Raw genomic sequence first — 13,953 nt, 5'->3', positions numbered from 1 at the left:
ATTGATGTTTGTATATGTAAGCACATATATTTATATGTTTAAGCACAACCTCAATGTGACATTGTATTATAAAGAATAAAGTCCCCATCGATGCTAACATTGCAAAGGGATTTGGTCAACCCTTTCATATTCACAGGTACACGCGATTGCCGTAATCCATCGGTCATCAACCACGACTGTCTTCACTTCGCCATGGTTTCTTCGTTACAGGTATCTAATAGAGAATAAGGCACGAAAAGACGAACTCGATGAAAACCTACGCACTCCTTCGATCATTTGCACAGTAAAACATACTTCCAAACAAAGAACCAATCACACCGCAAGCAGAGACGAAAGAAAAAGGAGGGAGTTGAGATGAAGCCAGCATAACATAGAGGGATGAAGGATGTTCATGGAAGAGAGACTTCTTCTTCGTCTTCTTCTTCGTGGAAGGCGAAGGAAGTCATCGGGGTACGGAGCGGCGTCCGCGGTGACGACAGCTGCCTCCCGGAACTGTCGTAGTGTATCGCCCCTGAGAAGTCGAGCGGCTGACACTTCTCCCCCATGAGTATCGTCTTCTGCCACACGCCGCCCGCCTCCTCTTCCCCTTCGCCGCCGACATGTCTCTTCTTGTCGTCAGCGATTCTCTTGTTGCTGAGGAAGGGGATCAAGCTGGCTCCGCGGTGGAGGAAGGGCGCACCGCCACGCCCACCATCCTTCCTCGTGCCGACGGCGGTTAGCTTCGAGAGGCTTGGGTGCGACCGAAGCCTCCTCGCCACATGCGACACCTGCTTCTTGCACGTCTCCATGAGAGCCGACATGGTGTGGAAGAGATCGCCGATCGCCATGATCGCGCGAGAGCAGTGCAAGCGTTTGGTTCTCCTTTAAAGGGTGATATGCTGTTATACTTTTGTGCCACAGATAAGGGGGCCGAGGGTGACCAGACTCTTTGACTTGGCTAGCTTTTGAGAACAGTATTCTTCTTCATGGTATATGTGTGTACATATCTAATAATTGTCTGTGTTTCAGAATTGTTTGTGCAATGATAATGAAACTTGTACATAATTACGTATTCCAAGTTCAAATAACCATATTTACATTACTCAATTGGTTTTTTATTTTTTTCTTAGTGAATATGTTGGTTAAAATACACTTATTATCTTATAAAACTCCATCTTAAGTATGAAATTTGAGGAAAAAACATGCACATATGATTCAATTGAATTGGGTGTGTTCCGAAGGATGGATGGGAGTCGACATAGTGGAAGATGATGGATACCCATCAAGCAACGGTGGCCACACGGTGGCGCACTCAAGTCTTTGGTAGGACCCGAGTCCAATAAAAAATCTGCAGCCTTCTTTGAACTCCATCTCCATTTGTGGAAACGATTGCTTGCTTTCTTGATTGTTTTCTTCCTCACTCGGGTTCAACTTCTTCCCAATAAAAAATCTGCGGCCATCTTTGAACTCCATCTCCGTTTGTGTCAACGATTGCTAGATTCTTGATTGTTTTCTTCTTCTCTTGGGTTCAGCTTCTTCCTTTACTTCTTTCTCAAAGAGTCAACGGTCGCAAATAACTTGTCTAGCAGGGCGGAAGTCATGGAGGTTTGATCCATTCAACGAGTTGACTTGAGAAGTCGTCCAATTAAGTGGAAGCCCAAATCTAGCGTAGATCTGAAAATTCTTGGATTTGGGAACAGAGGATTCTTTTTTCTTTCACGGTGCAGAGGATCCTTGGGATGAAAAAGGCAGGGAACAGAACCGAATCATGGCGTTTCTTGTGGTCTAAAGATGAACAGATCCAATGTTTTCATCTTCTCCTTTTATTGTTTATCATCAATTGCAACATGACAATGCTACCATATAATTTTATGACAGTAGTGTAATTGGAGGCAGAAGAACTGTGGCAATGATGTCTTTCTTTTTCATAGAACAAGAAATTATTTGTTTCGCTGTCTAGCCAAATTATCTCTTTCTCTCTCACGACACAGTTTCCATCACAGAAGGGTAGCTTTGCTTGGGATTAGTTCTTCAAAGGGACAACACAAAGCACCTACCTGTTTGCTGAGCTGCTGATACTTGTTAGTTCTGTTGTCTTTAACTATGGATCATCCATTCTTATATCTTAGATTCTGCAAGCATAACTTTTTAGAGCAAGTTTTCCATCATCATCATCAGCATCAGCATCAGCATCAATTCTAGCTCAACACCAAAGCTCTCAACATGCACATAAATCCATCCGCTAGTAATAGTACTGCATGTCAGAGTCCACAACTGACGCAGACTCATGGAGACAGGGATAAGACATCCTCCCCTATTGCGAGGTCAAGGTACGGTCTCTCCAACTGTAGCTCTCTTCTTTAAAGCGACATAAAGGAAGACACAAATGAGCCCTAAGTTTGACAGGTGCAAATCAATCTCAACTCTGTGAATATTCTCCCCTGTGAGGAGAGTTAAGAGCAATGCAAATTGTCCAAGGCAGCCATTGCTAATGTTACAGCAGTTATCGAAGTCTTAGCTACTACATGACGAGTGTAAGTGATGCATTCTTAGCATCAAATCCTTCCTTTAGACTTAGAATGCGTCCCTTACATCCATCTTCACCCAGAGGGAAAGAAAACTACAGACATTGAGAGATAGAAACACACAGAAAATATATGCCACCTAGAGATATCGGACCACGAACCTCAATTCCCCACAGTGCAACGTGAATCTCCCAAGAGCCCTGCTAGGGTGGGAAGTAGAGCAAAGGAGACGGCAGCTGCACAGCTTTCGAACCACCACTTCGTTTGTCTTCACGAGCTTGATTTCTTCATATGGATACGAGATGATGCTTTATGCAGCATCTGCATCCACCACCAGGATCACCAAACTTTGGCCAGTAAACCTTAGCCTCCATGAGGAGGAGAGCCAGCTGAACTAAGAGGAGGAAGTAGCACAGCTCAAGTTCAGCTAAAGAGCAAGAGGAGGAACGGTGTTAGGCAGGAGACAAAGTAAAGAAGATATATAAAGGAATGAATGAGAGAGAGAGAGGAATGGTGTTAGGCTTTGTTTTGGACCATAGTGTGTGGATTTTCAAGGATTCTTGGGTTGGGGGTGGGGAGCATGTCTGTGGGGAATGCAAACGCACTTGCTCGGCGTCCAAAGCACGTTGGTAGAAGAGGAGAGAGAGAGAGAGAGAGAGAGAGAGAGAGATCATATGTATGTGGGAAATAGTATCTTAAAAGGAACTAAACTAAACCATGAAAGGGAAGACATAATGGGACTTGTGTTGACTGAACAGCTAAGATTCACCCACCTTTTCATTCTGCTCAGGCTGTTGATTTGCTTCATGCATGGCTCAGTATGGCGATAGCTAATCTCGGGCGATGAGTTGCCTTTTCCCTTTCAGAACAATCTCCAGTGTAATTATGGGCAATGAGTTGTTAATTATGTGATGCTATAGTAGTACTACAGAGAAACTTGAGATTCTACTCGAGTGAGTGCCACACAACTGTCCCTTCAGAGTTGCATGACAACTCCGGTGTCTATTATATACCTTATTTGCAGAAGAGAAGAAATGCAGTAAGATTTTGTGACCTGGACTCTGCATAATTGCCATGCAAGAAGACCTTATCCTGAAAATTTAAATGCTAAACAAGGCAACAAAAATCAAGAAAAGGAAAACAAAAAAGAAAAAGGCCAAAGATTCAGCATCTAATCAAACAGATGTAAGACAAGAGATACAATCTTATGTTCACTGTGAGGCCCACCCTGGTCTCTTCTGCACATAAAGCATGCAGTCCTAGGAGTGTATGCATACAAGCCGTAGCACTGTGGCTGGAAGGATAAGTCCCTATCTGAGGACAAAAAGACTTGGACTAGTGGTCGAATTGAGAGATTCTCCCCCTCCCTTTGTTAAATCCAACACATCCCTCTTACCAAGTCCAACTTGTTCGATGGTCTCCACCACCACAATCTCATGCATGGCATGGCATGGCATGGCATGGTGTCGCCCCTTTTAATACAACTTTGCCCACCCTTCACGTCATGGGCACGCATCGTTCACGTCAAAAATGGAGTCAAGAAGAAGTAGTGATGAAAGATAAGGAAGAAGGGGTGGGGGAAATGTGTAATGTAGTCGATCATTGGGTATTGACAGGGGGCCCCAACCGGAGGAGGAGGCCTTTGGAAGCGCGCCACGTGTTGCGGGGTGCCGTGCCGCGGGGGCGACATGGAGCGGCGCGTGGGCGCTCGCGTCGATGGGCGGTGGGGATCGGTGCGCACGTCCTCCGCCCTCGCCCGACGGTGGTGGCGACCACTCACTACACTCCCCCCTAAGCCGGCCCAGATGAGGAATTTATTTTTATTTTTTAATTAAGCCTTCCATCCAAATATTATTAATATTTGATTTTTACCGTACTCCAACTTCTGAACAATGATATTAATATTATTAATATTTTTACCGTATTTCAAATAATATTCTTATGAACAATGATATACAAAAATTAAATTATGTATCATTATAATATTTTCAAATAGTATTTTTATGGAGGTATTAAGCATATTATAATCTTATTAAAAAATAATATAACTTATATAGTAGTTAACCAGTTGGCCTTATAGACTGGATCAAGACCAATACCAAGACAGAAATTTTTTGATCTATCTTATAAAGACATTTTGGGAACACATGGAAAGATGAATCATTGATGGAGAAAAATAAAAATGAGAGTAACAATCGAGAAAAGTCTAAAATGAGAGGTTTTTCTTCAGAATTTATCTAATAAATATATATTTATTATTTACTAAAAATTCTAAAAAAAATTGATAATTAAACTTATTCAGCACCCTCCATCACAATTAAGCATATTTATGTAAGAAATTACTTTTACATTTCATACCAAGAACAAGAAAAAAAATTAAAAAAATAAGTGGGACAGAAATAAGAGAAAGAAAGAATTAAAAAATATATATATATTATTTATTATATATTAATTAATTCGTATGGAGTTTAGGTTCGATAATCCAACAGTCTGATGGAAGAATTATGATTTTTTTTCTATGATAAACATAATTTTAAAAAAAATTAATATATTTTTTTATTGTAATTTTAAAGTATCTAAAATGAAAAGTTAAAATAAAAAGACGATTGCTCGGAAGTTTTCACATCACGAAGTGTGGACATCATAGTTGTGATCAAAGTATGCAATACCGTATCATATCGGTATTTCGAGGTTGACTCGGTACGGCATAGTATCACATGTACCGTACCGATACAGTACTATAGCACGATCCGTCCGGTAGTGGACGATCCGCATATTGATAACCTATCGGATCGATACGTACCGCTCATATCGGACAGTACGATTCAGTATGACAGATCTTGGTTGTGGTAACCTTGCTTTTCCTCAATAGACAACGAGAGAATGAGAGAACGAAAAGGGAAGAAAAAGGAGAGAAAGAGGATTGAAACTGTAGAAGTCAGAAATGGATACTCAGAAGGAGAGTGAAGGAGCAAATAAAAATAGGTGAAGGAGCAAATAAAAATAGGTCTACTTAAGAAGAGGAGACTTAAATTAAACTTAAAATTAAGAAAGAGATATATTATAAATCAAGTGAATATATTATATATATATATATATATATATATATATGTATATAAGTGTTTTTTGAAATATTATATTATATTGCCTGCCTTAAAATGTGGTTCTACTAAAACATACATAAATTGTGAGCTTTTGAAGTCTTAAATCAGGACGCCATTAATTAAAAGCTTTTGATAGCCTTAGGTTTCAAGCGACTCTGTCGAGGAACTCCTTGTATTTGGAATCAAAAGCATGCACTCAACTGTTCCATATATCTATGATCTGATGCGCTCAACTCATTTAGCAGAATCATTTTTATTTTCCTAGGAGAACATCCTTTGTGAACTGATAACACAACAAGAAACGTTTATTAGAATCACCGAACATGAAACACTACAATCGATACACCCTTTTAGAGAGATAGAAGCAACATCAACACGACGGTGTAGTCTTCAACAAAGCATGAAATATTGGTGCAGTACATGATCGATGGGCAGCAGCACGGCTTCAGGGATTGTTGAAGGGAGGGTCAGGGTGATGGTTGGCGTCTGGCGCCGGCGGTGTCAAAGGAGACACCCTTGCAAGGCCGTAGATGACACCTTCGGGTTGCACCGTAGCCCCATCTCGACCTGAACGAACACATGAACAACATCAACATTTTGAGCAGGACTTCCATCGAATACGTGGAGGATATCGCCATGAATCTGATGAACCATGATACGCAATGCATGTTGCAGATTGAGAAAGATACCAACCTTTCTCTCGCACGCCATGGGTGGGCGTCTCCCGGGAGCTCGTGGTGGTCATGGAAGCGAAGAGAAGCCCGAGGACAAGAAATACGATGGTGGGAGAAGAAAGCTTCATGCTTGAGAACCTGTGGAACCGCGCTTAATTTGTGTGCTTTGGTGATGGAAACGCTTTGGCCCTTTTCTGGTGGTGTGGCTTCCGTGATGCGCTAGGAAATGAAATGGTAAGAATAAATACTACTTTTCCTGCCCAATTAAAGAAGAAGAATTCTTCACCTTCTTCTATTAGCATTTAAGATGTGCTTTGGTGTCTAATGGTGAATTTTAACTTTATTCTGTTTACACTTTTTCTAATTTAGGAAGTAATACATTATGATTGTGTGATATGTTAGACAGCTCGAAATTAATCAGATTTCGATTTTTGAACTGATAGAGAACTCTAATGTCAAGAATGAAGTGGTTCGATAAAGTCTCCAGCAAAAACTTAAAGATTATTCTGATGCTTAAATCGATCGATAGATAAATCTAAAATTTTAAAAATTAAAACGATTATTGTATGTTGAAATTAGCTCGAGAAAAACACCTAATAAGTTTAAAACGAGGGATGACCATCAAAACTAAATGAATAAAGCAAGACGATAGTTTAAAACGTGAAATAGTATAATAAGTTGATTATTATGTGTACGTGGAAAAAAATTATGTAATCTTAATTATTAAATGTTAGTCAAGGTGCTTGTAAATTATATAAAAAAATTGTTGGCAAGTCTCATTACCTTAGAATAATATATTCTTATAAAAGGTAATAGTATTAAGGACAATATCCTCTAATTGAGGAGATTTCTGAGTCTTTATTTGATTCTAAATATAAAAAACCCTTATATTAACGTTTGGAAAAGGCTTATAACATACTTTCTTGTATTGTTATGGTTTGTTTTATTAATGTGGAATCTTGATTTTTATGAAAAAAAATAGTGAATGGACTAGATAAGGAGATCTTTTATCCTTACCTTCCTATTTTGATTATTAAATTCTATATAAAATAAAATTTTTAAATGTTTACGAGAGTACGAGGATCAGTGGTTGATTCATGCTAATGAATCTCATGACACACTTCTTAAAGTCATGAGCGTTAGAATCTTAGATTTTGATGACGAAATCAATTGATGAATTTATGATTTAATCTATGTTTTAAGTGACACAGGACTATCTTCAATCAGAAAATATAAATCGATTAAAGTAGGAAGAATCAAATGTTGGGTCGGAGTGAACATGTCAGAAGATTGGACGTCGACCCGAGGATTGATCGACTTGTCGACAGAAGGACTTCGTGTCGTGAGTTCTGGCATCGGGCCGAAGGATCGGATATTGTGCCAAGGAGATCGGAAGTTACGGGGGTCAACATGCCAATTAGGTAATACGTCGAAGGATCGGATAGAGCATCGGATGAACCAATGACATGCTGGACAATATAAGATTCAAATCAATTATGTCTAAATCAAGTTAGTTTAGAGTGTAATTGAGTCTGTTTTTGGGTGTAACTATACTAATTCAATTAGGGGCTCATTGGGCCTGAGTTAAGACTCTTTTGGGCCAAAGCGGAAGGCTCATTCGGTCATCCAAGATTAGGTAGAACTACCTATGAGCTAGAAAAGTTAAGAGCACACTTTTTCTAGTTATTGGGCGGTAGTATCGCCAGACTGGACGGTGGTACTGTCCAAACACAGTCTCTCAAACTATGTCAGGCAATGGTACCGTCAGACTGAGTAGTGGTACCATACAGTGTTAGTGCTGCAGGCGGTGGTACTGCTAGGACTCCATTTTTGAAGTCATTTAGGGTCTATAAATACCCCAACTATTCTTTATTGGAGTAGTAATGAATTTGAGTAGAAAAGGGGGGAAAATATACTTGAGAAAAAAAGTGTTGTAATCTATCTAAAGTTAGTGAGTATCTTCCTCCTAGAATTAGAAGGTCTCTGAGGGAGGAGTGAGGTCTAAAAGAGAGAGATGTAAAAGTTCTCTTCTGAACAAAAGGAGAAGGAGTTGTAAGGGTAGTTGATCTTCGCCCATTAAAAGAAGATCGGTAGTGGAAACCGATGGCCTCGAGTGAAGAGGAATCGGGAGTGGATGTAAGTCACGATGATCGAACCACTATAAATCTAGTTTGTATTTACTTTAAGCTTTTTATTTTCATTACAAACTGATTTTTAACATCTTTCTGATATGATTTCATAGAAAGAAAATTTTAAACCGACGTGATTTTATATAAACACTAATTCATCAACAAACATATTGAACATTGAGGAATTGACAAGTTGTTCCTGGTAGGGTAATCCTTATTAGTTATATGTTATTTATTATACTAATAAATTTTCTTCTTGTTACAAGAAGATTATAAGGCATTTTCTACAATGGCATAACTAAGACAATCTTGCTTGCAATGAAAATGCTAAATTAAACTAGTGAGGGTTAGGGTGAAGTCTTCATATTTTCAAGTTTTTGAGCATTTAAATATTACTGCATATAGGTTAAAGTTTTCACCAAAAATATGAATACATTTTCACTTGAAAAAAATAATTTTCAATTAATTATTACATATTTTTAATTCCATTTGTTGCATTGGTCCACTCTGATACTAATTATCATAACCCAATTTGATAAGATAATTAACTAATTAAACTATTTGGCCAAAATGCTTGGGTCTATGCTTTTTATCCACTTTTAACATGGGAGTAAACCAAGGTGTTACATGAGGAAATATATTCAACAATCCAATACTATCCATCAAATTTTGGATCTATGAGATCTTCAACTTGCCATTATTCACCTTCTTCTGTGAGCTTTTAGGATGTCCCTTGGTGTTTAATGGGGAAATTTGATTGTATCTCTAATTAAGGAAGTTTAGAATTGTTATGATATATTATAATTGTCTGATATGGCAGATAGTCCAAAATTAATCCCAGTTCGATGTTTTAACCTATTAGCAAACCAAAGGGTTAATATAAAATTGGTTCAACAAGTTCTCCAACAAAACTAAATTAAAATCTCTGAAATGTATGTCAATAGAATGAGTGTGTATGTTAAAACTACATTGATAATGACACTTCAAACTTTTAAAGTGGGTTTTTTTTTGTAATAATTTAAAATGTGGGAAGGTCCGATGAATCGCTAGACATTATGATTATCATCATTGTGACTTGCGTTAATAAGATAGAGAGTACAATCCGTATATTGGACTGGATACTCGAGATGGTACCATAATGATCGATTAAGTATCATACTAATAAAATATCTAACATGACACGACATGATACTAGATCATCAATATATTAGACAACCTTATCAGATTGAGGAAGAAATATAACTTTCTTAATTTTACAACAAATTTTAAGCCTTTTTTGGTTGATTAATATTAAATAGTGGATCACCATCAAAACTAAGTAAATAAATGAAGGTTATCGTAATGTGAAAATATTATAATAAGTTGATTATTATGTGTAGGAGAAAAGATTTTATGCAATGTCACTTATAAAATGTTAGTCAATGTGCTTGTAAATTACATAAAAACATTATTGCCTAGTCTCATTGCCTTATAATAATATATTCTTATAGAAGGTATAACTCATAAAATTTCTCAGTCCTCGAACTTCTCATACCTTCACTCTTACCATTCCTTACAACCATAGTATTTATTTATAATGGAATCAATTTCATGGGAAAGGTATGTCTTTTTGGGCTTTTATGATTTTCTTTTTTCAAAATTCTCTTGATAAGATACTAAAATAATTTCTCGGATTAGATAGATGCATAGTATGTATCAGTCTACGTGGCATATCTTTGCCAAAAAGGTTCCAACACAAACTACCTTACCAACCTTGGTGAAGTTTCAGGTATTTTTACAAACAATGACATGTAAAAAAATTAATTTTTATACCATTAAATAATTTAAATAAGGTTATGGTGTTTTGATGGAGGTACCAAAAAATATTGTCATACGATTCAAAAATAATATAAGTTGTATTGCAGTAAACTAGTTCACTTTATCTTATCATGGGCATTTTGGAAACACATGGAATGATGAGGCATTGATGGGGAAAAATAAAATTGAGTGTACCAATGTATCTTTTTTTCTTCAAAAATATTACTTCAAAACATACTTTATAACAATTAAACATATTCAGCACCCTCTTTATTTATGTTATGATTAAGTCAGACACTAAGAGGGGATAAATTAATACTTTTAATAAAAATATCAGTTTTAAAAAATCTTAATTTGATGAAAATGATAATAAAAGTATAATTGACTTAGAGTTAGTAAATGAACTAAGTAATTAACTTAGAATGTAATAGCAATGAATCGTAGAAAGAAAGTACAAACCAGATTTATAGTGGTTCGATCGTTGTGATCTACGTCCACTCCCAATTTCTCTTCTGTTGACGCTATCGACATTCACTAACGGTTTTCTTTTAATGGTCGAAGACCAACTATCCTCTTACAACTCTTTTTCCTTTTCACAGACTTAGGAGACAACCTTTATAAGCCTCACACATCTCTTATACTAAACTTGAAACTTAAAAGGAGGAGGATAATTTTGTTGAATCTCGTATTTTGATGATGAAACTACTTGATATATGTTTATGATTTAATCTGCGTTTTGAGTGACGCAGCATGCCTCGATCAGGATGAGACAGTTAAAGCAGGAAAATCATGTTGTGCCGGAGGAACATGTCAGAAGATTGGACGTCGGGCCGGTGGATCGGTCGACGTATCGACAGAAGGCTTCGGGCCGTGGACTCGGGCATCGGGCCAAGAAGAGCGGGTATTGTGCCAAGGATATCGGAGTTGCGGAGTCAACTGGCCGATTGGGCAATAGGCTGCAGGAAAGGACGATGCGCCGAAGAATCGGACGAAGCGTCGAGGGACCAATGACATGCCGGACAACTTGGTTAATTGCTTAGGATTAATTGTCTCTATCGAAGTTTTTGTTTTGAGTGTGCAGGATTAACTACGATGAAAGTTAGACAAGCAGCAGGAGTTGCGCCGGAGTCAAGTTCATGATCACGTTGGGAGTTCGAGAGTTCGACGGAAGTTCGGACGGTCGTCGGAGGTTCTGCGAGAACAGATCCGAGAAGTCCAGAAGCTTGCCAAGCGAAGCTCGTCGGAACTTGCCAAGTGGATCGTCGCAAAGTCCAGGAGTTTGCCGGAAGTCCGCAGGAGCATCACCGAGGGTTCATCGGATGATCGACGGAAGTTCGCCGGAAACTCGCCGGAAGAAGCGATTGACGCACCGAAGCAAAGCTGCAGAAATTGTCTTAGATCTAATCGTAGTTAGCACGTTGATTAAGTTGGAAAATGGGAGGTGATCCCATTAGCTTAATCTTGGGGCAATTGGGCCCCTGAAAGACTGAAATTGGGCCGAATGGAGCTAACCATTCGGACCCTGATTGCACCAAGAGGTGGCACCGCCTGGGCTAAGCCTCCCAGCGAGACTGGGTGGTGCAACCTCCCCAGCCAGGAGGTGGCACCGCCTGAGCTCAGTCTTCGAGCTAGACTGGGCGGTGCAACCTCCCTGACAGAGAGGTGGCACCGCCTGAGCTCAGTCTTCGAGCTAGACTGGGCGGTGAAACCTCCCTGACAGAGAGGTGGCACCGCCTGAGCTCGGTCTTCGAGCAAGACTGGGCGGTGCAACCTCCCTGACAGAGAGGTGGCACCGCCTGAGCTCGGTCTTCGAGCTCTGGCAGAGAGGTGCAACCGCCTCAGTCAAGAGGTGGCACCGCCTGGGCTCAGTCTTCGAGCTCTGCCAAGCGGTACAACCTCTCCAGTCAAGAGGTGCAACCGCCTGATCCCGGAATTCCGGGATTTGATCATTTTGAGCTCCAAATTTGAATTGGGTTGGGGCCTATAAATACCCCACCCATTCAGCACTGAATAGATACAGATCCACACCGAATTCTTGATCTTTTCAGTGATTCTAAGAGCTCAAATTTGTGTAAAGTCCAAAAGTTCTCCTCTTTTCTGTTCTTCAAGTCTTGAGTTGTAAAGAGAGGAGAGAAAGGATCTGTAAGGGTTGTCTCCTTAGCCCGTCAAAAGGAGAGAAACTGTAAAAGGGCAGTTGGCCTTCGCCTATTGAAGGAAGGCCCCTAGTTGACGTCGGTGACCTCGCCGGTGGAGGAAGCCAAAAGTGGAGTAGGTCAAGACTGACCGAACCACTCTAAATCTCTGGTTTGCGTTTATTTTGAGCACTTTATCATTACTGCAAACCTTCTACATAGCTACTGCTCTCTGCGCTTTTACGAACAAGTTTCTAAGTTCTAATCTTTCTGAATCTGCATTCAGACGTCAAAAGGTGTTTTCGTACGATCTTTACATTGCAGCTTACATTTACGTCTTGAATCTGTTTATAACTGCGAACTGTCTTCTGCGCTTTTACGAACGAGTTTCTTTGCAGTTTACATTTACATTTTGATTCTATTTATAACTGCAAACTGTCTTCTGCAATTTTACGAACGAGTTTCAACATTTAGACGTAAAACTGCATTTAGACGTAAATCGGCTTTCCTCGCACAATCATCAGATTTCAGTTTACGATTACGTCTTGATTTCAACTGCATACTGCCTTCTGCGAGTATACAAACGAGTTTCAAAGTTCAGACGTAAATCTGCGTTTAAGACGTAAATCTGCGTTTAGACGTAAATCTGCGTTTAGACGTAAATCTGCTTTTTGCAGATTACTTTTTGAGCTGTACAATAGCAGCACATTATACTTCTGCTTAAACTGCGCTTAGACGCAAACTGTGTTTAGACGCAAACTGCGCTTAGACGCAATCTGCGCTTAGACGCAAACTACGCTTAGACGCAATCTGAGTTTAGACGCAATCTGCATTTAGACGCAAACTGCGTTTAGACGCTAACTGTGTTTAAACGTAAACTGCACTTAATCATAAGTAATCTTAGAATCGGCTTTTGCATCAAAATAGTTTTTATCGAACGAACGCAGCTTTCGTTTTTAATCGCTGAAAAATTTTCGCTGCACTAATTCACCCCCCCCCCCCTCTTAGTGCTCTCGATCCTAACAAATTTAGTACTTTTTCAACTCAGAATAACAATGTTTTGTTTTCTTACTTATTCATGCAAGACGAGCTGGGGTATTTATAGACCACAAATGGTTTCAAAAATAGAATAAAAAAAGGTATCATCCTGGGTTTCTCAGTTCCTAATGGTACCACCATCATTATTGGCCGGTACCACCTCTTGACAGATTGATAACTAGCGATACCACCACTTGTTAGTCTGACACTGGGCATTATCACCACTCAGTCTGACACTGATATTAGGTGGTATCAACACCCAGTCTGACGGTACCATCGACACAGTCTTAAAGACTATTTGGGTAGTACCACCGTCGAGACAACTTGAGAGGCCGAGTCCTAAGCGGTGCCACCACTTGGGCTTGCTGCATGGGCCTCACTTGGCCCAAAACAGCTTCAACTTAGGCCCAATGGGCCCATAATTGAGTTGAAATTGTTTCATCCCAATACCAACTCAATTAGACCTAAACTAACTCAATCTAGGCACAATTGATTACAAACGCGAATCCTATGTAGTCCGGTATGTCATTGGTTCATCCGATGCTTCGTTTGATCATTCAGTGCATCCTCCTCTC

At 39.4% G+C, this 13,953-nt stretch overlaps 1 protein-coding gene across 1 annotated transcript; it reads right to left on the bottom strand.

Moving 5' to 3' along the window:
• Positions 1–245: 245 nt before the first annotated feature.
• LOC135609500 (uncharacterized) lies at positions 246–935 on the bottom strand. Its single transcript, XM_065102833.1, has one exon. It carries the CDS (start codon positions 825–827, stop codon positions 390–392), a length of 438 nt encoding a protein of 145 aa, XP_064958905.1. The 5' UTR covers positions 828–935; the 3' UTR covers positions 246–389.
• Positions 936–13,953: the final 13,018 nt, after the last annotated feature.

The sequence above is a fragment of the Musa acuminata genome, chromosome BXJ2-4, assembly GCF_036884655.1.
Source record: "Musa acuminata AAA Group cultivar baxijiao chromosome BXJ2-4, Cavendish_Baxijiao_AAA, whole genome shotgun sequence".
Taxonomy (NCBI): Eukaryota; Viridiplantae; Streptophyta; class Magnoliopsida; order Zingiberales; family Musaceae; genus Musa; species Musa acuminata.
This window is presented reverse-complemented; position numbering and strand designations above follow the sequence as displayed.